The sequence below is a fragment of the Mirounga angustirostris genome, unplaced genomic scaffold (assembly GCF_029215605.1).
Source record: "Mirounga angustirostris isolate CCGP_5_RB_7025 unplaced genomic scaffold, mMirAng1.0.hap1 SCAF_17, whole genome shotgun sequence".
NCBI lineage: Eukaryota > Metazoa > Chordata > Mammalia > Carnivora > Phocidae > Mirounga > Mirounga angustirostris.
The window spans coordinates 33,353,817-33,380,842 of NW_026991725.1; the positions used below are offsets into that span (position 1 = coordinate 33,353,817).

The following is a 27,026-nucleotide window of genomic DNA, read 5'->3' on the forward strand; positions in this document are numbered from 1 at the left end:
TTTACCATCTGGACCTTTCCAGAACAAGTCTGCTGACCCCTGGCATGGAGAGTATGCTGTTCACTTAGAGGTTAGAGTAGCTCTTAGGACTAGTCCATAACTGGATATAGATAGTCTTCACTATTTATTACTTTTGATAGGCTTAGCTATTACTGTGTGGTGACCACGATCTCATTTCATTCATATACTTTTCATTAAGAAACAACCAAGTTCAACAAACCCTTCTTGGAAATGGGTATGTGTCTCCAGTAGAGGTAAAAGATTTTGCAGAAAAGTGAAAAAAATTTATTTGAAGTGAATCTTCCTTGAGCTTTTATAACTTGAGTTGGATCAAACAACGAATGCCGAGGAGCCTATAAAAAAACTAATCAGTCTCTACATAAAAAAAGCCATACATTTATTGCAAATCTAGAAGTACCAGAATGTCACGAATACAGAACAAATCAGCAATCCTGTTTTGATTTTCTTCCAAACATTTAAAACCGGATTATTGACATACTTAAGTTGGCATACATTTTTTTTTCTCATGCAGTTAACAGAATGGACTTAGAGCTGGTTGCTCAGAGATCAGTTATAAATATTCAATTGTATTGAACATTCATAGTAAAAAATGTTGTAAAGTGCTGAAGTTATGGAAGTTTGCAAAACCGCCACACGCTCAAAGTCCTTCTCAAGCCGTGACAGAGATTTGCTACATCCACCTTGATTTAGGTGTGTCTGTTTGCGACAGACACTTTGTCGTTTTCTCCCCCACCCCCCAGAGTTTTCCAGATTGTCCTATTTCTATGGCTGATAAAATGCTATACAAAATGTAGCAGGTGGTGATGAGCTATTGCCACTTGCATTTCAGTGCAGAGAAATATTCAAGCTTGTGTGTACCTGTAACCAAACTAGGCTTGTTATATTTTTCCCCCTGAGTTGTCATAAATTAACAGTAAAGATGAATAAAAGATGGAGCAGCGAGCGACCATCGCCTGGAGAGTGAGATTCAGTACATATAAGTAAGTAGTCACACTTGCCCTCTTTACAGAAAAATGAGAAAAGGAGAAATACTTATACATGTAGTGTAATTCCAAAAACAGACAGACAGACAGACAAACAAACAAAAAACAAACCAACAGCAACCAGTTACCCGATAACTCTGGCAACTTAAGAGCAATCAAGGTTTATGTACGATGCAAATCGCAACTTGTAACTTATGATGGCAAAAATACATGTCTCGGCTACCCCATGTGAAATACAGAAATGCTTCAACAGTTAGCTGTTAAAAAAAAATCAGAAATGCTTCAACGATTCAGTGAAATATAATTCCGATCAAAGGAGATCCTCAAGTATTCTTAGGTGATAGAACAAATTATTTTAAAAAGCTAAGGCGATTATTTTTTCCCCTTCAAATAGCAGAGGTGGCCTTGAATCAAATTGAAGAATCATTACAGCTTGGCCCTCTTATGAGAGTGACTTTACAAGATAAGACGTATTGTTTGAGGCATTGAAAGGACTGCAAAAAGGAGGTAAAAATGATGCTTAGGTCTCAGATTTTATTTCTTTTGATTAATCATCCTAGAATAACTTAATAATAAATAGAGGTTTAAATTAAGGACACTACCGTCACATATTTCTGAATAATTAAAAGCAACAGGAAACGCATTTTTGAATGCCATTCTCTATCTTCTGTGTTGAAATACTTCTGGTAATGACTGGCCATAAAAAGAAATGGTAATCTTCACATTGATGAAGTTCAAGTTACAGATTTTTTTTTTTTTTTTAATTTCTGTTTATTCGCCAAATGTTTGGTCTTAAACTGTACTTCATTCCCACGGAATATTTGAAAAACGGAGAGGCCACTGTTTGTGAACGGAGACCTCAGGTTTTCCAAGGGGTGTTAAGCAATTTGCTCATATTTCTGAAAACGAGAAATTTTAAAAATGATTGAAGTTTTGTTTGTTTGTTTGGAGTGGCCAACTTCACTTCAGTGACCTGGGCTCGCTGTCCTTTCGTAAGACGGCCTTTGATCACATGCGAGAGCTCTTGAAAACCACTTTACCCATTCGCGTCACCATTTTAAAACTGGAATGTGAGCCACAGGGTCCTTCTTTGTATCTCTGTGTTGCTACCGAATGCAACCAGACTTACGTACAGAAGAGTGCTGGGTTGTTTTTGTTTTGGCTTAAGAAACAAGCAAAAAAGGAAAACTTAAAAAGTTAAAAAAAAAAAAAAAAAGGACGTTGGTGGTATTCTCATGTACATTCCCTTTAAAATGCAGATATAAAACTGGGGAGAGTGGCGAGCCCCCTGTACCTCCCTGTGTCCCCCCCCCCCCCCCAGCCGACGGGGTGGTGGCCCTTCCTGGGGAGCCTGTCATACTGGCTCCATTTTCACGTGGACTTTATGCTCATTTTTGCCAAGGTCCATTTCGAGAAAGTCTTCGGGGATGTCCCGTGGAGCTTTCCCGCGAGGACTCTCCGCCTGTCCTTGGCCCGCAGGATGACACTGGCTCAGTCCCTGTTTACACGGTCTCACGAGCGCGAGGCACACGGCGGCCACGGACATGCCGGCCGCGCAGGAATAGAAGGCGCGGCTGTAAACCTTGCTCTGATCCACCAGCAGACCTGGGGGAGAGCACGGCAGTTGTTAGCGACCCGGGCACAACATGGGCACAGCCCCGCGCTCACCCAGGCTCCCCTCGAGGGCAGACGCTTCTCCGTGGCTTCGTCGCCTTCTCGGCTTTCGCTAAAGAGCCAGGAGCGTGGAAGGTGGGCATCTTTTCCGGACTGGGGAGAAGAAATAAGTCAGGACAAATACGGCGGAGGCCACTGTGTTGCTAGCATGTTCTTCATGGGCTAATCTGTCCTCGTGGAGAACAAAACTTGGGACAGTTAGAGGCATGCTGCCTTTTTTTTTTTTTTTAAGACTTTATTTATTTATTAGAGAGAGAGAACGAGCACGAACAGTGGGGGGGGGGGGCAGAGGGAGAGGGAGAAGCAGACTCCCCGCCGAGCAGGGAGCCCGACGCGGGGCTCGATCCCGGGACCCCGGGATCATGACCTGAGCCGAAGGCAGACGCTTAATGACTGAGCCACCCAGGCGCCCCTGCATGCTTCTTTGAGAAGGAAATATTTTGAACAGAAGGAAGAGCCTTATTATTTTCACTTGGGTTCACTTCAGGGATCTTTTAAAATGTTGTAGGGTTTCCCTCGTAATATGACTTTTGAGGACCTATTCAGGGCCAAGGTATGAAGCACACCCAAGTCCTTCCTACAAGAAATATTGGGTAGTAATCAAGTAAGTATTTGCAGAGTGTGCTCTGTGCCCAGTTCCCTCATACCCTTCCTTACTTAGAAGGGCAGGTGACTTACAAAAGTCCCTCGGGGCTGCTGTACCAAAGTCAGAGGGTAATGGGGTGATACATGGATGGGGTCCCCTCTAGCACAGCCAAGGCAAGATGTCAGCAAAAAGCCCAGGGTAGCCTGGACCGCAGACGCGCGTTCTAATCCCGACTTGGTCACTCATTTACCATATGATTGTTAGCTGCCCTGCTTTGACCTTCAATTTCCTCATATGTAAGTCAAGAGAGTTGGCTCAGGTAATCTCTAATCCTGCCAGCTCTGAAATTCTATGGGACTATAAAAAGCAGTCTTTTTTTTTTTTTTTAAACTCTAACAAGAAGCACAATTCATAAGGCAAGAGTAGACAAGGGTACGTATTTTTTGTGTATTTAAATTACCTGCAAGGGGTGGTCCGGCCAGTCCTGCTATACTCTGAATGAAGACATACACACCAGCAGCAGAAGACATCTTCTCGATTCCCACGACATCGTCTTCGGCGAGCAGCGGAATGTGGGTACCCCCTACTGTTCCAACCATGAAACCAAAAAAGATGCTACATGACATGAGACCCCAGAATTCGGTCGCGAAAGTGAAGGCAAACAGAGACACCATCAGTAAAATGACGCAGATGAGCTCGATGTAGATCTTGCGAATGGGCTCTCTGTTGAGGACACAACCAGCTCCAATCCTTCCAAAAACTTCGGCAATGGCCATTGTGGATAACAGAAAAGCAGCTCGCTCCTGCTCAATGCCTAGACTGATGCCCAAGGGAATGATGTACAGGGAAGGTGCAAAGAACCCCAGTGTTGCAAAAAGACCAAATAATGCATAACAGATAAAACTTCTGTCTTTCAAGATTGAGAAGTCCAATAAAGGGGCTTTCTTATCGCTGGGCTTGGAGCTGGTCTTCACCAGGATCTGCTGCATGTCGGCCTTCGGCCCCAGTTCTGTGTTGGCGTGACTAGGCACATTTTTCGGTGAGGTAGTTAGTTCTACTCCTGAGTCAATGGAGTCTATTGAGGTGCGTGTTTTCTCATTTTCGAGCATATATTGCACTTCTTTCCGATTCTCGTGGGCGGTTGCTTTCGGGGACCCTGGTCCCCTGATAATAATTGGTCTTAGGAGCGCCCCGCAGACAACGATGTTCAGCTGCAGCAGGCCCACGAAGAGGAGACTGTATCTCCAGCCGATGCTGTCCTTCAGAGCCGTGATTGCTTGAATAAGGTGGGAGCGGAGAGGAAATAAAATCGAAGGTCAGAAACAGACTCAAGACCCAGGGGAGAATACCGAGCCCAAACAGGGATTCAGACTTGTCATGACTGCTGTAAAAATTTACTCAGCAGTGCGAATGCAGCCCACCTGCCCTATATCCTCTATCCTAGGTGTTGATGCTCTTAGGATTCAGGGAAAGAGAAAATGGGCGCAGTGATGGTTAGCGATAAAGCCACACTTGGTGGCCCGAGGTCTCCAAAAGAGCTTTGGAGGGTGCGTTTTGCCAGGTGGAGGCCTAAGACATGAAATCGGCTGGTGACCTACTTGCAGGTTTGGCAAATAGCAGCCTGCAGGCCAAACCCAATCCACCGCCTGTCTTTGATAATAAAGCTCCCCTGGAATGCAGTCACGCTCATTCGGCTAATGGGCCAAGCGGCGGCTTCTGGCCGTGACCGCAAATCTGAGCTGTTCTGACAGATCCTCATAGTCCCCTAAAAGTCTACGGTATTTACTGTCTGGCCTTTTTTTTTTTTAAGGTTTTATTTATTTATTTGAGAGAGAGAGAGAGAGAAACAGCATGAGAGGGGATAGGGTCAGAGGGAGAAACAGGCTCTCCGCCGAGCCGGGAGCCCGATGTGGGACTCGATCCCAGGACTCCGCGATCATGACCTGAGCCGAAGGCAGTTGCTTAACCAACTGAGCCACCCAGGCGCCCTGTCTGGCCTTTTAAAAACAGAATTTCCCACCTCTGAGCTCGATCACTGTCCCTGCACTCATGATCCTTAGTAGTGATGGGTTAAGTAAAAAGATAAACGAAGACCCCAAAAGCTCATAATTATCCCAGAATTAGGTGATGCCAGGGTTCTACGGTTTCTGCTCGGCAGACTGTCCTTAACTACCCGAGTCCTGCTCCTTCCTGCCAGGAAGCTGGGTCCTCAGCTGCTGACCAGGGTCCTCGGCTGCTGGATACGGGAAGGTGAGGCTGGGGTGACGGCCAGAGGAAGCATAAAGCCCCACAGTGACAACTGAATAATGCAGGCCTCGCAAGACCCTGAAAGTAATCTTCGTAATCAACCCAGAAAGGTTAAATAATATTCAGTAGGATTTTATTATAGTCTAATTCTTTGAGAGCATGTCTACGAAGACATGCTAAGCTGGGTATCCAGAAGTAGCGGGGAGGGGGCATTTACTCTTATAGCATGTTTTTATGCCTCCCATTCTTCCCATTCATGTGGCAAACTTCCAATTGCAAAATATTTTAGGCTTAGGGTTGTTTTGCACTTTTTTTTTTGGTATTTATTTATTTATCTATTTTAAGTAGGCTCCACGGCCAACGTGGGGCTTGAACTCACAACTCAGAGATCAAGAGTTGCAAGCTCTACTCACTGAGCCAGCCAGGCGCCCTAGGCTTGGGGATTTGGAAAAGCTTTACACTCATCCAGCAAAACTGGGTGCAATCTTCCTTTCTCCATTTCACACTTCTTGAGCGCCTACCGGGTACCAGATGCCCTGTGCTCAGGAACAGTCGACCAAGATACAGTTTCCACCCTCAGGACATTCACAGAGCACGGACGCTCCCCTCAACATGTTATTTTGAAAAATTTCAAGTGGACAGCAAAACAGAAAGAATGATACCTATGTGCTTCGTCTGCCCTTTGCCTAAGTTCACTAATTTAACATTTCCTCTCTCTCTCTCTGCCCGTCTTCCTATATATTTATATGCACACACACATTCATTTTTCTGAACCATGTGAAAAGCTTCAGACATTAGGACATGTCACCCCTAAATAATTCTACATTATCTCCTTTGAACAGTGTAATCCACTGACACATTCTTCAAGAAATGGCAAAGAAATGAATCTGGGTCTCCAAGGTTAACCGTCCACTACCTGTTAGAGTGTAATTCACCTACTGATGTTGAGGTAGCAAAAAAACCAGGGATAAAATTTTGCTGTGAGGATGCCTGGGTGGCTCATTCGGTTAAGCGTCCGACTCTTGATTTTGGCTCACGTCAAGATCTCAGGGTCGTGAGATTGAGCCCCACGTCTGGTTGGGCGTGGAGCCTGCTTGAAATTCTCCCTCTCCCTCTGCCCCTTGTGCATGAGCATGCACGCGTGTGCTCTCTCTCTTTCTTTCTCAAAAAAAAATCTCTGTGAGATTACCCACACACAGATAATAAAACTAACTTCATTAGCATATTTTAAATCCACGTTGAACTAACTTCATTAGCATATTTTAAATCCACGTTTAACGAAGGAGAGAAATAATATGAATAATCTCAAATCATTATTTATTTTGTTTGGAACGGATGTTTCAGGGCTTCTCACTGAATATGTGTCTTGCATCTTCCTATTTATGTCAACTTGGATTAGTGTTACAGTGTCTGAAATCCTAAAATGGGATTAGGGAGGACAGATCCTACAAATGCGCTGGAGGAGAGAAGGCAAATAATCTTTCCCTGTGAATACAGTTAAAGTCAGCCCTCAGCCGACTGTTGGCAGGAGCAGCTGAGCGGCCTCCCCCAGCCCATCGGCCCCTGTGGACTACCGCAGTCCGCCTACCTGGGGCGAAAGCAAACATCGCGAAGCATTCTCCCGTGGAAGCAAGTGCAGTGACCACAGAGCGCTTTTTGTCAAAGTACTGAGATAAAATGGTGACAGTTGGTAGGAAGCTAAAGCAGTATCCCAAACCTGAAAGAAAGCGGGAAAGAGCAGTCAGAACCACGTACCGACTGATCCCAGAAGGGTGCATTCAAAGATCTGGGATTTTTGTGTTTATTTTTGTTTTAGTATTTAATTTAACCTACGTATGTATGTATGTACTTTTAGGGATGACTTAGTTTTTTTATATTCTGTGCCATGTCAAAAAGACATTTTTGCTTTTGCAAAAGATTAGGTGCCAACATGGACTTTGGTCACAGTGCATAACAATTTGAAAATAATACCAAAAAAGTTAACAACCAGACAATCTAATCTCTTGGAAATCCAAACAGTCCATTTCCGAAATAATTCCTGAGCAAAAGGGGAAATAGAAGCTGCCATTATAAACTGTTTGGTGGGGGAGGGGCGTTTATTTTTTTAAATCATAAGTTCTGGGAGCCAAGAATTTCATTCTGGAAAAAAAGGTGCTGTAACAAAAAATGAAATAAAATAAAATAGGTTTCATTAGAGGTCTAGAGAAGCTATAACCATTGTTTATGGGATGCTAGGAGTATAAAACTGTTTTCTGTTTTTTTCCCCCTATTTTTCTGCATTAAAACAATTTCTATAATTCACAATGGACAGACTATTATTGAATATAGTTTTTTTTTTTTTTTTAAGATTTTATTTATTTATTTGAGACAGAGAGAATGAGAAAGAGAGAGCACATGAGAGGGGGGAGGGTCAGAGGCAGAAGCAGGCTCCCTGCCGAGCAGGGAGCCCGATGCGGGACTTGATCCAGGGACTCGATCCAGGGACTCCAGGATCACGACCTGAGCCGAAGGCAGTCGCTTAACCAACTGAGCCACCCAGGCGCCCTATTGACTATAGTTTTTAAAGAAGACTTGTATTTGGAAATCAATGAGCTTTGTTAAGTGCAGAAATATATGAAAAGTGCGAATCTTCACTAAACACGTATATCATCTGTAAGTAACGTGTGGACTCCTTTTAAAGGGAAAAGAGTTCTCCTGCTGCACCCTCCCCTATGTCCTGGAAGCCTCGCATTTCCACTTGGAAATACCCGCTAAAGAAATTCACATCTTACTTTATGAAAATGATGCCTTTTGGCTGCAAACTCATGCAAAAGAGAAGTTATCTTTCTCATGGGTAAATATATATATTTTTAAAGCCCGTCAGAAACTCTGGGGCAGGGGTGCCTGGGTGGCTCAGTTGTTAAGCGGCTGCCTTCGGCTCAGGCCATGATCTCAGGGTCCTGGGATCGAGCCCCGCATCGGGCTCCCCGTTCGGCGGGAGGCCTGTTTTTCCCTCTGCCACTCCCCCTGCTTGTGTTCCCTCTCCCACTGTATCTCTCTCTGTCAAATAAATAAAATCTTTAAAAAAAAAAAAGAAACTCTGGGGCACTGAGAGGAGGTTCCCATATCCCCTGGAGTCCATCCAGCCTGGTTCAGAACCCCTGATCTGGGACACTATTAATTTCAAAGAAAAAAAAAAAACAACAGAGAAAGGGAGACAGAAGTACTCTTTGGGCTGCACACCCTCCTTCCCCTTCCTTGGTCTTCAGATTGGGTATTTCTTTCGAGCCCGGGAGCAACACTTACCGGATATGATGCCGATTGAGATGTACATGTGGTAGAGCTCCTGGGAGAAGGAGGCCATCACCATTCCCGTGCTGACAAGCAGGCCCCCTGCCACCACCACCAGACGGTGTCCGAAACGGGTGCTCAGGACAGCAGAAAGGGGAGCTGCAGATAAGGACCATAATGTGATATTTTATTTCTTATGTTAAGATTTTATTTATTCTATTTATTTTTTAGAAAGAGAGAGCAGGGGGAGGGACAGAGGGAGAAGGAGAGAAAATCTCAAGCAGACCCCGCACTGAGTACCGAGCCGGACGCAGGACTCGATCCCATGACCCTGAGATCAGCACCTGAGCTGAGAGCAAGAATCAGAAGCTCAACCGACTGAGCCACCCAGGGGCCTCCATAATGTGATATTTTAACTCCAAAGGCATAAGTGTTAGCTTTCTTAAGATTCCTTTTCTTGGGATGCCTGGGCTCAGGTCATGATCTCAGGGTCCCGGGATCGAGCCTCGTGTGGGGCTCCCTGCTCAGGGGAGAGTCTGCTTCTCCCTCTGCCTGCCCCCCTGCCCGCCGCCCCATGCTCTCTCATGTGCGCTCTCTCTCTCAAATAAATAAAATCTTTAAAAAACAAGATTCCTTCTTTTAAGTCTTGAACATGAAAAGATGATGTGTGATATATAATGCATTTTACACAATGGTTATATTTGCTCAACAGGACAGTGTATTTTTTAGGCTTCTTAAAGAGAAAGCCAGAATAACAGTGTAAAACTTATAGCAATATTTTTAGATGAAAGTGATGTAAACTCACCATGAGCACCTATAAAGTTAGATATGCATTTAATGTATGTTATTCTGTCATAAAAATGGGCTTTCCCATGATGGCTTGAATCGTTTCCTTTTTCTACAGTCACTGCTTTGGATTCTTTTTTTAAAAAGCTCCATTTTGGGTCAGTTTCTAGCTCAGTTTCATTTGACTTTTCTGAAAATGATATGAAAGTATAGTGAATTCTCTGTTGAACACCCCAAAAGGAGGATAGCCATAGGATAGATAATTCCGAGTGGCTGAGGGATTATCATTCATTTAGCTTCTATACTCCATATCCTGAAGAACATTTAAGTCTGATAAATTCGTTTCCTGGTGGTATGTTAGTTAGGCTGACCCTGATACTGACTTGAATATACAGAGATGAGGGAACCTTTGAGAACTGGATAAAAGCACAACACAAAACATGCTGGATAGAGGGGGAAAAAGGACTAAATTTTGCTGGGGTTGGTGCATATATAATTCTGTGTTAGTAGAATATAAACCAATATTGAATATAGCTCATAATGAAACCACTCTCATCAGCTTTAGGTAGTATGTTGGCTCAAAGCATTAACTACTATAATAATAGCATTTAAGAGACTTATTTTCTGGTATAATAGTATTAACTGGACATTTCTTATTGACTGTATTATTTTTGGTATAAAAGAGCTCAAAGCAAAGCTTTGGCATTTTCTTTTTATTTAGATTACCAAAGGTAAAATTTTAGTTCTAATTCACTTCAGTTATCTCTCCAAGGTGTAGATGAACCATGAGAGACGATGGACTCTGAAAAACAAACTGAGGGTTCTAGAGGGGAGGGGGGTGGGAGGATGGGTTAGCCTGGTGATGGGTATTGAGGAGGGCACATTCTTCATGGAGCACTGGGTGTTAAGCACAAACAATGAATCATGGAACACTACATCTAAAACTAATGATGTAATGTATGGGGATTAACATAAGAATAAAAAAAATAAAAACAGTTATCTCTCCAAGAAAGTCAACTTTCCACAATTAAAAAATTGAGTATCTTAATACTCAGTTAAACCCGAACTAGGAACTCTTCCGTGAAGCTTGCAAGACAGAGTATTAGGAGTAGTAAGAGAAGTTTGTTACTCGATAGGAAAGGACAGGGGAGCTGCCTCTTTTAAGACATTTTATGGCTGAAAACTATCTAGAATTAAAGAAAGAAAACTTCAGAGGTAAAAGTTCCATTGGCAGGATATTAGGGTAAAGTCAGGGAAGTGTAAGGTCAGCCCCGTTAGCTTTCTGAGGTGAGTTCAGTAGCTGTGTTTTCTCAGAAGCCCTCGGTGTGGCCCTTGGCAGACGGATGGACCGTCGTGAGAATCAGGCCCGTAGGGGACCCAGTGAGAATGAGCATGTTACAAGTTATACTCAAACTCCGTTTTCTCTGAAGCTGTTGGACGTGGGAGTTCTGCACGGTGGCTAGCCAGTGAAATCCTTTAGGGAAGCAGGTGTCTGGAATTCATCCCTTCTGAATGAGGCTTGTCACTTTACACTATATCCTATTTCACACCCCCTCGTTCTTCGTCATGTACCCACATTTCATGTGCTGAGCCTGTTTGCCAAACATGTTTTTATGAGACCAGAGCCTAGGATGCCAAGTGCTTTTGCTGTTGCATCTTTAGAAAATGACTATACAGGATGGAGGTTTACTGCTGGCCTCAAAGTCATCTACCATATCCTAAGAGTGTGCGTACAGTAGGTGTTTAATGCATGTGTGTATACACTGAAGGCCATCGGGGTGGCAAATAAGGCCTTTTCCTTCGGCACCTCTTGTTTCTTGCCTATCCAAACCCCTGAAAACCATATTACTTATTTGAGGCTTGAAAGGGCCCACAGGTCATAGAAGGAAACTCATCACAAACAGGATGGGTACCATTATGTAGTTAAGCCAATGAAAAGGGGTACATGGTTACATGTTGTTTAAACAGAAAGAGGTACTAACCTGTAAATGTTAAGACAAATACACATATTGATATGACCCACGAGATCCTGCTATTAGATTCATCAAAACTGTCCATTAAGTCATTAAAGAAGACACCAAATGACTTGATGATGCCGTAGGTAAAGACTTCAACGAAGAAAAAAGAGACAGCTACCACCCAGCCCCATCCTCCGTCAGGCACTTGAGTATAAACATTGGCTCTGGAACAAAGCTGTGATGTCTTTTGGGTCATTCTTAATCTGAAATAAAAAATTAAAAAAAAAAAAATTCAGACCAGCAATAGGGTTGATGCTTCTGCTACTCTTTAGCCAACGTTAAGAGACAAAAACTAAGTACCATATTTCTTAGGGTGATGAATATTTAAATAATGTGCAGTTACTATAAAGTCTTTGGATAACAGTTACATATTTATTTAATGGTCACAGCTGGGGAGTGTTACTTCCAAATTCTTTTGTATTTGTATTGTAGATGGAAGCCCCGAAGAATTGGGAAGTAAGACTTCCCATCTGTGACAATAAATGGGAAAAACAAACAAAAGGAATCAGAACGGCATACGTAGGGGCAGCCCAAAGGACACAGAATGGCCACCAGACCCAAGTACTGATGCTGACCTTGAACTTGAAGACCAGTTAGGTAAAGGAAGCTTGAACTGATCATAAAGCATGTTGATCAGAAATGAAGCCTAGAAACTGGGAGGCTAAGAGGCCGACATTGACATTCCATCTAGCACCTTCTATGGGATAAGTGTTTGTGACATCCTATAGATACTCTATGCTACCAGCCATTCAGATCATCGATCCCGTTTCTCGCTCAGTCAGTCTGATTATGATCTGGTGTCCCCCGTGGATGTACCTACATGTGAGAACTCTGTCTTCTGGGAGTTTGTTTAGCATGAGTAAATTCCTCAAAGTTGATCACTACTTGACGTATCAGCAATTGACAAATACTCTAGAATACAGTGACCAAAGAAAGCACTACAAATTTGCAGGGCTCTGGGCAGCCAGTTAACCTAACCAAGTTACCCCTGACCTTAGTATGCTTTTCCATTTGAACTGCAACAAATATCAGAGCAAAACAGACCTGTGCCCGAAACACCACTAGTAAGGGGAAACACTGTATTTAACACTGGAGGGAGGATGGGTGAACTTGAGTCTTCCCCACTGGGTTCTAACACTCATTTGCAGAGCCCCTGCAATTACATGCACTTTGAAACAGTGATATGTCGGCTAATTGAACATAATAAAAAATAAATAATTTTTTTAAAGTAAAAAAATAAAAATAAAAGAAACAGTGATGTGTTTTTAGCCCAACCCCAAATTAATACCTATAATAATACATGAGTCCATGGTCTTAGAACACTTGAATTGAAGAATTCTCTGCAATCATACAGTTGTATACAGGTGAATTTTCAGGATGTGTGAGTGTCCTTTTCCTGGCCATAACTTGTGTTCAAGTACTAAGGCAGGTTTTATTGATAATGCAGGGCAACTGAAAAATAAGAGGACACAACCCCATCTATCCAGTCGACTTGCCAAGTTTGGGGATTAGGATCTAATATTGAGTTTACTCTGTAAATCTTAAAAAAGCAGCAAATCTGACCTAACTCAGTAGCGTTCATCCTATCGAGGGTGCCATTCCCACCGTAGCCTGGGTCTCTGAAAGGACAGTGTACTCACTTTCTGTCCTTTACTGTTAAATATTTGATTGAATGAAATAGGGCATAAGATGCTTAAAAAAGCTTATGCTCTCTGCAGCAGAGACCTCTGCATTTTGATGTGCGTCAGTGTGTCCTTCCTGAGAGCACTTGCAAAGCGGGGGAGGCCGGTTAAATGCCTCAAGATGTAGGCTGAGCACCAACAGAACAGTTTTGCCATTAGTGTTCCCTAACATGGAAAACAGCTGATTTAAGATGGAAGTGGGGAGCCCTCCCCCAAATGAGGTTTTCGCAACGCCCTTCCTTCATTACACTTTCAAAATGCACTCCCAAGATGAAGCCAGTGGGGGCAGAGGAGTGAGACATTGCTGGGCTTAAGATCTAGAAGACCAAAAATAAAATAAAAGTACTTCCCAGCAATAGGGTCTATCTAGTATTGAGTGTTTATCCCTAAGGAGAGGTGGAGGGGAGAGTGGGGGGAAAGTGGTATGAGCCCACAGCTTAGGTCCTTAGCTAACCCTTCTGGTTCATCCCCCCACCAGGCTGTTCGTTTGGACTTTTCCTTGTGGAGCCCCAGACTCCTTTACTAGCCTAACTGGCTCTGTGCGTCCAGTACGATTAATCTCTTTGAAATGCTGCACTGTTATGACATTTTTCTGCTTAGTCTTTTTCAGTGGCGTTCCTCTTTCTGAAGGATAAATAAAACCCAGGGATTAGCCTGGCTTTCAATGCCTTCATCGTTGGACCCCACCCTCTCTTTGTAGCCTTCTCGCTTCCAGTTCTAAGACTTGACTCAGGCTCTGGTCCAAATGGATTCCTCCTTGCCCTCCCGTCCCTAACCACCTTGTCTATTGCCACACCCTTCCCGCTAACCTCCCCCACTGCCGCCGGGGGGCTAGGTGCCCCCCTTACAGCAGGTACCTGTCAGGCCCCAGGCCATCAAATCTTCCTTCCTCGACAATACTTCCTCTGACCCACTTCACCTAGGGGGTTCTCTTCGTGTGATACGTATCCCTTAGTAATGGGGTATTGTTTACTTATATGTGTTTATCTTATTTGATCAATTAAATTATAAGCTCAAGGAAAACAAATCCTGGGGACTTGAACTCTTTGTACCTTCTTCTCCCTTCCCACCTCCAGACCCTGCACACAGTTGGTATTTAGTTTTTCAACAAAGTGCCTATGAGGGGCCAGGCCCTATGCTAGGCACCAGGGATAGATACTCCAGTGAAAGACAAGAGGGATGGTCTCTGTCTCTATGGACTTAAATCTCTGTTGATGGTAATGACAGGAATCCTAAGCCTGAAATGCGTAGTAAAACCATTTGCCATGTCCTTCCAGAGCTCAGCACGTTTCTAACAGGCAGTTAGGCTAAGTGGTAACCAAGCCCAAGGACCTATTGGCGCGATTGTTCTAACCCAGAAGGGTGCCCAGATGACCTTAGGGCTCAGGACCAACCTGAAATAAAGACATATTGGGATAAAACTGATCAAGGCCCCAAAGAGACAGAAATTTCTCTCTAGCCTAAAACCACTACGGGATCAAGAGACAGAATCTTTACATTGGGACTGCATGTAGGACAAGATTGCCGTTTTTGTGTGAAGAGGGAACTTACCTATCGATCGTCAGAAGTTTCTGGTGATGGGTGCCTACCTCACTCTTTCTTTGCCCTTTATGATTTGTGGTTTGGACGTGCAACACGGGGTGGGGTTCCCATCAACCGGGAGCCGGGTGGTGTTACAATTATGGAATGTTAACTCGGAAAGGGGATTCGGAGCTCATTTGTCCATCGCATTGTAAAATCGTACTCATTTTGCAAAGGGGGAGGAACTGAACCCAAGAGAAGGCACTTGACCTAAAGGGTCCAGAATCAGGTCTCCTGCCTCCCGGGCTCCTGCCTTATCAGTCTAAGGGACATCATTTGAAAAGGCCCAGAAGGGGGTGTCTTAGGTAGAGATTGTGAGGAATGCTTTTCAGAGACAAAAACTCCTTTGACCTCCATTAGTTAAGGGAGGTTGGCCTGGACGCTCTTTAAGGTTCCATTCTGCTTTGGCAATTCATACTCTTGTATTCAGCACGCAATCTGAATACGTGGAATCTCCTGATTCCTCAGGCCAAACCTGGTGGCCCAGGGAACCTGGGAGCAAGCAGGAAAGTGCAAATGCTAGATGGTTCTTGCAAATGGAGGTGAAAAGTAGTTGGACCCTGCTTAGACCTGATCTGCGGTGGCTGGTTAGATGGAAGACTTGACTGCTCTCACCTGTGGACTTTCTGAGCTCCCTCTGGGTGTTCGATGCCTTTGTTTTTGTAAACTTTGCTTTACATCCGTGCTACTCTCCTGAAGCAAGATCCTAACAGAACTTTCACCTGCACTGTTAGGTTTCTGGACAACAGAAGCTTTCTTGTCATTACTGGGAACATCATAAAGGGAAGATGACACCCCCAAACCCACTCTTCCTCCAAACGTTATGCCTCTATCATCCTAAAACATCGCATGTCCTATTGTATTTAGCTTTGAGGGTATAAGACCACAATCTAGAATAATCGTAGAATAACCTGGTTTCTGAAACATACTGGATGAGAAACTCTTGTGTTTTGCATGTCCAAGCGCCTACAAGGGTGATCGGCAGCTCTTTCCAGACCCACAGCCTGGCAGTGTGTTCAGACGTAGTAGGTGCTCAATAAAAGTTCCCTAGACAAAGCAGGAGTCTGGGCGTGCTGCTGAAGCAGGGCCCTGCTCTAGCCTTATAAAACGCCAAGTGAGGAAGTCCCTGCTTGCAGAATAAATCCTTTCCTGGTCTCCTCTCCTTTTTCATACGTCCATTCATTCCATAGGCCAACTGGCTGAAAAGTGTCCACCTCCACAAAGCTAGAAACAAAGGCCTGAATTTTGAACTCAGTTACTTAGAAGCTTCTATGAGTTCCAGAATACAAAATACCGTCTGGTTCGGTTTTTTTGGTGATGTGAACTTAGCTTACAGAAAGGGAAATTGGTTTACTACGTGGGGGTCTAACTGGTGAGGCATCCTGAGGGGCCGAATCACTTTGCTCCTTGATTTTGTGTGGTCAGCGGGTAAGTAGGAGAGTTTTGCTCCTCGTCTCTGATCTCGCCTTGTCCTAAGAATCTGCGGTTTTAGCACAGCTTTTGAGCCTGACTTGCTCTGAGTTACACTTTCATCCTTCTTAACTCTCGAGCCCTTTGGGGCAAAGCCCATGGGTTTGTCGTCTTGAAGCCCTTGGGCATTATTTGTTGAACGTCTGTTTACCATTAACTGGCTGCACAATCTTGGGGAAATCACTTAATCCCTAAATTTCATCATCTGTAGAGTAGGGATTAGACACCGCGGACTTGAGGGGCTCTCCCAACTGTAAAATTCTACAACGGGGGTTCCTGGCAGCCAACCCACCTGCACCCTCATGTTTCCCCAAAGGAAATACAATGACCAAATACACGGGGGCAGTTTGGAGTATTTCCAGTGAGTACTCGGTTGTCTTAACCCTAAATAAATGAGGCTTCTGCCAAGGCACGGAAATCGGCTCTACCTGGGGATTTCACTGTGACTCCATTTGTTGAGTAAAGATTGGATTTGGGGGCATCCAAAATGCAAAATATTGGATTATTATAGACCATCAGAGTGTCAGTCCAGGGTCTGTTCAGAGCAAAGTCCAAAATGCAGCCTTTGGATCGAAATGGTGGTGACTGCTGGGATAAGCCAAGCCTCTCGGCAAACGCCCTGCCAATCTCTGTTCTTCTGAAAGGCGTAGCCCAGAGAGAACAGCTTTCGACAAGTTGTTTCCAGCCCCAGTTGTCAAAACCAGTCTGCATTTAGGTGAAGTTCGTTTGAATTCTCTATTAAAAAAAAAGTCCCCAGCCTAACCTGGAGGTCTGCCTCAGCCGCTCTGAGTCATCGGCTACCACCGATTCCCCCATTTTACAAGACCATGATGTTGAAACCTGAACCCTTACTTTAAGTGTCCTCCTCAGGAGTTCCACTGAGGAAGGTCCATTTTTGGAAACCACAGAAGGAAAACTCACAGTTAGTGGTACTCATTAAGACAGAAGGAGCTTTTCCACTTGGCTGCATTGTTTATTTACAAACTGGAACTCTCTATCTTGGCCACCCTTCCCTTAACTATGAGAAGAGATATTTCTTTATCCCTGGGGCAGGATGTATTGTTGACCCCAAAAATGCCGCATAATGGTGCTTGGGACATGGGAGGATGCATCGCTTAGAAATTTCAGCATAAGCACTTGGTATTTTTCTGCAGACGAGACACTCGTCTTATGATTTGCACAACAGTAAGATGACTGAGAAATCTCATTCCCAGGGTGGAAACCCTCTCCCGCAAGAAGGAAATGGCACGGCGTGTCTAACGGTGCAAACAAAACCAGCTTCCAGGTTGTCAAGTTGTAATGCTCTTCCCCAGTTGGCTCTGGGGAGCTTTGTCTAAGACTAACGCCCCCCGCGTTGGGTGACATTTTCCGTGCCACCTAACAAACTTCTGTCACCTGTCTGCCGTGGGAGAGTGGAGGGGTTTCATTTTAAAAGCATAGAAAAAAAGCAAAGCAAAGGAAAAAAAAAAAAAAAACCTGAAGGAAAGGACCCATTTCCTCTGCAAAATCATCCTCCGTCCGCCACTACGGAACTGCTCAGCCACTCGGGCGCTTTCCTGCGGTTGGCAGCCCCAAACGGGAACCTTGGAAGTTGAGCGGGACCAGCCGTCAGGCGCTGACAGCTCGCACGGTCAAGGTGTAGGACCCGCGCGCTCTGCAGGGCAATCCCTGCCTTCCCTCTGCGGGGTCACGCTGGCTGCCCCGGGTGCCTGTGCCAAGGGGGGGGGTGCACAGGGATTCCCACTTGCCCTCGCGCTGCCTCAGTGGCCAGCCTGAGAGCGCGCGCGCGCGAGCCTGGGGAAGGTACCTCTGACATTTCGCTCTTGTGACGCGCAGGCAACTTCATGCGGAAAATCCACGCCGGGGTGAGCCGGGCTCCCCCCGCTCGCCCGATGGCCTGAAGCCCCTAACCCGGGGCGGGGGGCACTCCAAACCAAGCCTGCCTCTAGCTATTTTCCGGACCCCAACTGCCAGGGCTACGGGCATTCAACTCTCAGCTGCCCACACTGGCGAGAGCGCGTCATCCCGGTGGCCCTGGGCATTCCCAACTGTCAGAATATTTTTCGGAATAACCTCTCCAAAATGTTAAGATGTGAAGTGGTCTCCTCCCGCCTCCCCCACCAAAAAGATAAATAAATAAATAAATAAGACTCCCGACACAGATTAAAAAAAAAAAAAAACCAAACCCACACCCCACAATCAAACTTTTAAACATGTAAAATAATAAAACCAACTCACCAAGTTAGAAGGGAAGAGAATAAACCCCAAAAGGCTCCCAATAAGGCGGAGGCTTGGCCTCCCCCTCCTTATAAGCCGCTCGGTAACATGAGAAAGGTTTAACCCCTTAGGGCGTGGGCCCGAGCCTACCGCAAATTGGCTCCGGCGGGTGAGCACCGGGCACCCGGCCCGCAGCGCCCCGGCCCCGGCCCCCCACCCACGGCCGCGCCTCGGGCACCCCGGCCACACCCTCCCCCCGCCCCCCACCCCGGCTGCCTGCGCCCGGACCCTGCGTGCTGCTGCCCGCGCCCCGGCCCCGCGTCGCTGCCTATCCCTTATCCTATACCGGCTGCAGCCGGTCTCCGCCGGCCTCGGGGGCGCGCCGCCGCCGACCATGTGCCGCGAGCGCCGAGCGCCGCCAAGGAGGGGGCCGGCCTGGCGCGCGCGCGCCGGCCCACGTGGACCGGGGCCGCGCCTGGCGCGCGCCCGCCCGGGGCCCGGGCTGGGGGTCACGGAAGGTAACGCCGTCTGGAGCCAACCACAGGATCCCGCGGGGCCACCCCCGCCCCTGCGGCCGGGGTCCCTGGCACGCCGCCCCGCTCCCCCAGCCCCCCCGCCCCGGGCGCGGCCTTGCGCGCCGGCCCGACCGGACCCCGGCGCTTTGCTGCACCGCCGGCGGGGAGCGCGGGCGTGCTCGGGGAGCCTGCACCTCTCCCCCAGCACCCCTGGCCGGGCGCGCGCGCGGGGGCCCGGGGCCGCTTCCCTTCCCGCAGCGCCCGGTCCACCCGCGCCTGGAGGATTTGGGGACTGGCTGGGGGCGGGCGGGGAGGGGGGCGCCGGGGCTAAACCCGCGCGGCGCTCGCGGCTGCGGCGGCTCCGCGTCCGCCCCGGGCGGAACAGGTTCCTTCCAGTTTGGGTGTGAGCTGCGCGCGCGGCGCCGCGAACCCCGAGTTCCTCCTCCAGCGTCCACTTCCCCCCATTTCGTCAACTCGCGCCTGGTTCCCCTTGTGGGGCCGCGGGGGAGGGACTGCCGCAGTGAGCCCTAGACAGCGAGTGGCCCGGCTGCTACGAGTGCCTTGCTTTCCCCCTTTTGCAGCAGCGGCGGCGGCGGCAGCCACAGCATCCGCGTTGCACGAAGGGCATGTGAGCAGCCGGGCTGAGTCAGCGTCCCCGGTCGGGGCGCGCGCGCATCTCCCTCCTGGCGGTTGGCGACGTGCACACAGGTGCGTGGCTGCCTAATCCGCCGAGAGCCCCCAGGACGGGAGGGACCCGGACGGCTGGGGAGTCCGTGCCCCTCCTCCCGAAGTCCCCGACCCCAAGGTCACTGCGAACTCGGCGGATGATGCCCGGGAAACCGGTTAGGAGCTTGCCGTGGGGACAAAGCCGTGTGTCGTATCCCCGGCATTTCGGAGCCCGCGGGGGCGCAGACTTGGCTTCCTGGTCTCCACCTCACCTACCCAGGGCCAATCTGAGACCTGCGCGGAAGCAAAGACCTTATTCTCTGCATTTCCCCGTCGGCCTGGGTACGGGTTGCTCCCTTCACTGGGTTCGAGGAAGTGGTTCTGATGTCAGAAACTCATGAGAGCCTACTTGGGGAGCGCGCGCACGCGGGGTCGCCACCGGGAGGAGTCGGCGGTTTGAGTTTTAATAAAAACCCCTTTGCAGTCGCTGCCTGATTTCTCTCTCGACTTGGCGGTAGGGTCTACTGCGTTAAATGTCGTGTGCTGTTACAGGCTCTGGTGTGGGTTAGGTGGGGAGCGGGTGTGCTCGCGTGAAGTGCTCTGTTACGGGCCGGTTCTGTACGGCCAGGGGGCAACTGATGAGCTGTGCAACCTTGTGGAAGTAACTTAACCTCTTGGAGCGTCAATTTCCAAATCCGTAAAATGGGGTCAGTATCTGTATTCCCAGAACTGGAGGCTCTCATTTATGATGCCTGAAAAGTGCGGATCAAAATGACTGCCTGTGATGAGCCCTCGGTGCCCATTAGCTCTTATTGTTATTTATGGCTTACCATACCGATCGCTGACTCCAGCATCCCCCCACCCCACAAGCGATCCTTTTTTTCGAGTTGTTCTTGGAAGGATCCACACGTGATGATTTTCAAAAAATGATTTTAATCACTGAAATGAAAACAGTGGTAAAACAGGACTGACTGTAAGTGTAATCTTTGAGATTTAGGATCTCACAGTGCATTAGGACCTGCCATTGCGCTCACTATGGAATTGTCATCTTTAATATGGCACAGTATCTACTGTATTGGGTCTTGGGAACCTATGGGTGTAGCCCATCATTTATAACTGAGTGATTCTTTTTTTTTAGGATTGTATTTATTTGACAGAGAGAGACACAGCAAGAGAGGGAACACAAGCAGGGGAGTGGGAGAGAGAGAAGCAGGCTTCCCACTGAGCAGGGAGCCCGATGTGGGGCCCGATCCCAGGACTCTGGGATCATGACCTGAGCCGAAGGCAGACACTTAACAACTGAGCCACCCAGGCGCCCCTATAACTGAGTGATTCTAATCAAGTCCTGGAAGTTCCTGGTGCTTGGGCTTCTTGATTTAAAACATTAGGCAAATCATGCCCAAAGCTCTAGGTGTGAATGAATGATTGAGAAAGTCACATCTGAGTATTTGGCCGGAGTGAAAGCCCTGGCTGTTGGGGAGGCATAACTGTAATGATGATACTAATACTAAATCGCTATTATTTTATTAATATTAATTAGAACTATTAATTTTTTGCATGTTTGCTTTGTTCCCAACACTATTAAATGCCATCCCTACATGTGATCTAACTCTCACCCCATCGGTAACATTCTGCAGTTACACTACTCCCATTTTACAGATGAGAAAAGTTGATGCACAGAGCCCTGGAGGGCTTCACCCAAGGTCTCACAACATTTATAGACACACCCTGGCCCTTTTTGTAACTAAAGCTCATCCAGAGATGACATTTGCCACCTGCATTTGGGGAAGGGGGTGTTGGAAACCCAATCTCTGCCCAGTCTTGCCAGGCACAAGCCAGTGACTTTTGCTCGCCCTGGTTAGAAGCTGGCTTCACCTTGGTCCCTTTCCTAGTGAGACCAAGCGTGAAAACCCCTGCTTTTTTCACTCCTCCCGGGAAAGCAAAGAGAAGGAAAGCACTGCATTACCATGCTAATCAAAACCCCCCCAAACAAAACTAACTCTGTTTAGTTCTAAATCCGAACAAAAGAACCCTTGGAGTCTGGAGTACAGAACCAGAAAAATCAGGATATTAGGTTCAGGGTTCAGCTCCCCCCTTAGCCTCTTCTGTTGTGTGTGCTGTAAGTTCAGTACAGCAGATACCCTGGGGTCCTTCATGTACAGTGGGCAAGGCTGTGAGGATGCCCCTTAAAAAGTCCGTCAACATCTTCTGGGGAAATAAATTGGCTCCTGAGGCTATCCCCTCTGCTCTCTCTTTCTAGCCCTCTGGCTTCGGGTCATTTGCATGAGAACAGATTCCTTTGTGCAAAGTTGGCCGGCCTGTTCTCTGTCTACGTTTATAGCTCTTCTAGTCTTCATGTTGGGTTGCTAGGCAGATATGACCCTGGCTTGCAAATAAGCTCACTGCATTTACCAGCCCGTGAGAACTTAAACTTGGGTAAGTAGATTGAAAGGAATCTTGCCTGGAGCTCCGAGAGGAGCAACCCGTTTTTAGGGCTGGGTCTTCAGAGCAGCCATGAAGAGGGGGAGCATTTGAGGGGGCACTCCTTTGGGAGGTGTTGGTCTCCCACCCATCCGCTCTTCCTCTCCCTGATTCTGCACCACCACCCACCATCTCACCTGAGGGCCTGTGCCAGGTAGGGGGGTGGGGGGGGTGGGGGGGGTTGGAAACGGGACCCATGTGTATTTGACTGAAGCAAATTCTTGCTTTAAAACTTCAATAAAACTCAAGATAGCAGATAGCAGAGAAGCCCACAGACTTCCTTGTAAGAATTCCAGGTAGATATGTTGGGTTTATCTTGTGGGTGGTGGAGCCTCCCCCAACCCCCACATTTAACAGTTTGAAGGAAGGCAGGACCCTTCAGATGGGCACCCGTGCTCCTGGGGAGATTTGCAGATTTGCCAAGGGGCCTGAGACACAGGTAATTTTAGGGCGATCATTTTCCAGAACATGAGCTCTGTCCTAAAGCCAATTTGCCCAAGAACCCACTGTGGGGCGGGCCTGGTGCTGGATTAGTCTCGCACGCTTGGCTTCTCCCACATAACCAGAGCCAGGATCTCACTAGGGTGCTCTGTTCCAACTGAAAACGTCTCTGGGGTGAATATTGAAATACTGTGCCAGGGAAGCCTCTCTCTTCAAGTCACTGTGTCCCAGCCCCCAGTCCATCTTGTAAAGATGCTTTTGCAATAGTAATAACTTGTCCAAATATACCAATATGTTGTTTGATGATAAATGATCACTTATAATAATAATTGTGATAATAATTCAACCCAGAAGGGATTTTTTTTAACTTTGAGTTGTAAATGACAATTTCAATTTATACACAAAGGTGTAAATTTCAATTTATACACAAAGGTGTAAATTTCAATTTATACACAAAGTCTGTGTCCAGAGAAATAGTATCATTAAGTACTTTAGATGAGGTCGTGAGGGTGGGGCCCCCATGATGGGATTAGTGCCCTTAAAAGAAGAGAAAGAGAGCCTTGGGGGACACAATGAGAAGGCAGCCGTCGGCAAGCCAGGCACAGAGCCCTCACTGAACTGTGCTGGGCTCCCGATCCCAGACTTCCAGCCACCAGGACTGTCAGAAAATGAATTTCTATAGTTTAAGTCACCCAGTCTATGGTGTTTTGTTATGGCAGCCTTCGCTAACTGACGTGGAGAGGGTTTATTGTTTTTCCAGATTCTTTTAGAGGATACCCAAGCACAAAAATGTGTAGGCCACTGAGTATGGTCTATATTAATATGAGGACAAGAAAGCCGTGGTCCCCACCCTCTTGGATAAGTTCTCCCTGGGGCGAGAAAACAAACCTGGGAGTCACCACAGTGGTCCGCGTGAGGCCAGGTGGGGTCTGTATAATTGAGAGCTACGGTGTAAGACGCACCTGGGTGTGGACCCTGGAGCCTGACCTTGAATCCCAGCCCTGCTCTCAACTAACTGTGTCACTTAGCTGGGCAAATTACTGAACTTCTGTCTACCTCAGTCTGCTCATCCGTGAAAGCCCCCTTTCACAGCCCCCTAATACTGCATAGGGTTGTCATGTGGGGGGCTTAGTGCTGTCTTGCTAGGTTAACTGAGTTAACGTGTATAAGGGGCTTAGCTGCTTAGTGATGTGCCTGGCTCACGATGAGGTTCCCTAACTCTTGGCTGGGGGGTTGAGGAGGATGGGGACTAGAGAGGCCTAGAACCAGGAAAGACCTTATGAGGACTGGCAAGGGGGAGGGGGAGCGGTGAAGAGCAGGAGGTGCTGGGTTTGGGGACAGGAAGGTCACCTCCCCACCCATGGCCTCTGGTGATCTGACCTCTATCATGCCTGATTACCATTCAGTGCAGTTGATGATGGATCACTGGGTACGTCTCATTAACTCTGGAGTGAGTTTTACTTGATTTTAACAGTTATTTGTTCTTAGACTTATTAATCTTTTTTTTTTTAAGATTTTATTTATTTATTTGAGAGGGAGACAGAGAACAAGAGCAGGGGGAGGGAGAAGCAGACTCCCCGCTGAGCAGGACCCCGGGATCATGACCTGAGTCGAAGGCAGACGCTTCATCGACTGAGCCTCCCAGGTTTCCCTAGACTTCTCAGTCTTGGTAGTTAACTGCACATACAGTTTTGTCATCCTCTTACTACTTAAAGAGAGAAGAAAAAGAGAGAATGTTGCCTCGGGGAGGACTCTAATACACCATCTCAAGCCTGTTGTAAAAGTACTAACCACAACACAAAAACCAGGATTGTCGGAACAAAGTGATTTTCATCACATTGCTTTTAGGAATAAATACCTGCCGTATTAAAGGTTTAAGCCGCAGTTGCCGGTCACGACATCTAATTGGCCAGGGTGGAAAGTGTGTGGGACCGCTGGATTTTGCCCCGAGTATATCAGGCTTTCTTTGGAGAATTGTTAAAGTTGCCCCACCCATCGTGTTGCTCAAGGGCAAGGAATAAAAACCTGCTTTCTTGCTACGTTTCTTGCCTAAAGGGAGATGCTCCCCCCACCCACCCACCCTTCTTGTCTGAACACGCACAGCCTGTCCTCCTGCTCCTTTGGAACAATACACAGTGTTAAGCTTCAATTTTAACCTTTCAGGAGCCGCATGTCCACTCATTTCCAGACGCCTAAGGGGATAGCGGATGGTTCATGGAAGCTAGGAGGCTGCTCCCGGCCGCGCTCTGGACAGGAGGCCAGGAGGGACTCTGCCTGCTGTGGATGTGGTCCATGGAGGGCTCTGGCCTCCTTAGGGGAGCCCAGATGCTTGGTAGGGCTCCACGGTAGGACTGGGGACAGGGAGTGTCTGTCCTTCCTTCCCACAGCCATCGCTCTTTCATCGCAGCCCACTCATGAGCCCTGATGAATGTGGTTGTTTCCTAGGTCCCAGAACCACATCCCAGAGAGTGTGGTCCCTCCTCTCTGAGTGTTTACTGTCTAGTTCAGAAGACGGGACACACGTGTGATTATTACCTAAAGCAGCTTCTCCGCAAGTGCACTTTTACGAGGGAGGACCTCAGAAGAAGGGGGGCTCACAAAGGCCATCTGAGGTTAGGGAAGTGATGAGACAGAACTGAGTTTCTGGGCAGGACGGAGCAGGCTTGGCCATAGCTGTTCATGTTAGAGGCATTCATTCAGCAAATATTGATTGGACTCCCTCTGGGCTAGGTACCAGGATTATGCAGTGCCTAAAACACAGACATTCTTATCCTGATGCACATTACAGCCTAGACTTGTGACTTTTCTGGCTGGAGCACCTAGCCCAGGGTCACCGGCAAATCATTTTTTTGGATGTTTCCGATATAAACATGTAACTCCCACGTTCAATTGGCGTCCAAGGGGAGATTTCCTTCACAACTGCTCTGCATCTTGGCTTGACCTCGTGCTGTTAAATTGTCTAAAACCAGATCTGCTGGTAGGCAGTGTATTCCAGAGACCATGTCAATGGTCATCAGCGTCTGCCCAGACACAGGGACCTAGCTCAGGGTTAGCCAAAATGGCACAGACAACCATGGGACCGTGTGACAAGGAACTATGGTTCGAAGCTTCGAATACACAAACCAGAAGGACTCTTCGCTTTCCCTTTGGCCTTGTTTGTGACCATGGTGTTTATGGCTTCCGGATCTACCAGCAGAGCATGCTGGCAAACAGTGATGACCAAGACAGCCAATAGCTACAGGGAGGCCGATTTCACCATCGACACTCAGCTTAGTTTTGCTTCATATTAATTTTAGTAACGCTTTGGACTAGTATAGTACTTTTTTCAACACGTTCTCATATTTGCTATCTCTTTATCCTCAACACAACAGGGGGATAGAATATCAATAGCCAATGTTTCTGAGCACTTACTGAGAGCAGACACTGGTGTTGGATTCTTCATCCTCACATTGTGTTTGGGGGGGAGGAAGTTTACTGAGGCTCTATTTTTCAGATAAGTGGGTAAACTGAGGCACAGAGTTATTGTTGGTTTTTGTTTGTTTGGTTTTTTTTTTGTACTTATCCAAGATCACACAGCTAGGAAACAACTGTGCTGAATCCCGGGCGCACATTCTTCTGGAAACAGGTCACCACACTCCCCAAATCAATTTCCTAAAAGGCATATTTGCCAAGTAACCGCTTCACAGGATTGAGCATTATCCCCCCCTGCACCCCCACCCCAGATTTTGGTCTTTCCCCCTACTTCCTATGCCCCGACCTCAGCCTCAGAGGTTCTCGGTTAGAGCTGAGCTAGAATCTGTGTTAGTTGGCTTGGACTGCCATCACAAAACACCACAGACTGGGATGCTCACACAACAGAACTGTATTTGTCACAGTTCCAGAGGCTGGGAAATCTTAGATCAAGGTGCCGGCCGATTTGGTGCCTGGTGAGGGCTCTCTTCCTGAGTTGCAGAAGGCCACCTTCTTGCTGTGTCTTCACCTGCCAGAGAAAAAGACCCAGCTGTCTGGTCTCTCCCTCCTCCTTCTCCTCGTCCTCCTCCTCTTCCTCCTCCTCGTCCTCCTCCTCTTCCTCCTCCTCCTTCTTCTTTTTCTCCTTCTTCTTCTTCTTCTTCTTCTTCTTCTTCTTCTTCTTCTTCTTCTTCTTCTTCTTCTTCTTTTTAAGACTTTATTTATTTGACAGAGAGAGCAAGAAAGCACAGGCAGGGGGAGCAGCAGAAGGAGAGGGAGAAGCAGGCTCTCTGCTGAGCAGGGAGCCTGATGTGGGGCTTGATCCCAGGACATGGGGATCATGACCTGAGCTGAAGGCAGATGCTTAATTGACTGAGCCACCAAGGCACCGCTCTCCTGTCTCTTCTTATAAGGGCATCAGTCCCATCAGGAGGGTCCTA

The 27,026-nt window shown here is 47.2% G+C and overlaps 2 protein-coding genes across 2 annotated transcripts in view; one reads left to right on the forward strand and one right to left on the reverse strand.

Moving 5' to 3' along the window:
* The window catches only part of ARSG (arylsulfatase G), a 101,654-nt gene that overhangs the window by 4,023 nt on the left and 70,605 nt on the right, over window positions 1–27,026 (forward strand). The window lies entirely within an intron of this gene.
* SLC16A6 (solute carrier family 16 member 6) lies at window positions 379–18,742 on the reverse strand. Its single transcript, XM_045888581.2, has 6 exons — window positions 18,557–18,742; window positions 11,550–11,788; window positions 8,797–8,940; window positions 7,100–7,228; window positions 3,725–4,540; window positions 379–2,609 (listed from the first exon to the last, which is right to left on the reverse strand). The coding sequence occupies exons 2-6, from the start codon at window positions 11,779–11,781 to the stop codon at window positions 2,359–2,361; spliced, it is 1,572 nt and encodes a 523-aa protein (XP_045744537.1). The 5' UTR covers window positions 11,782–11,788; window positions 18,557–18,742; the 3' UTR covers window positions 379–2,358.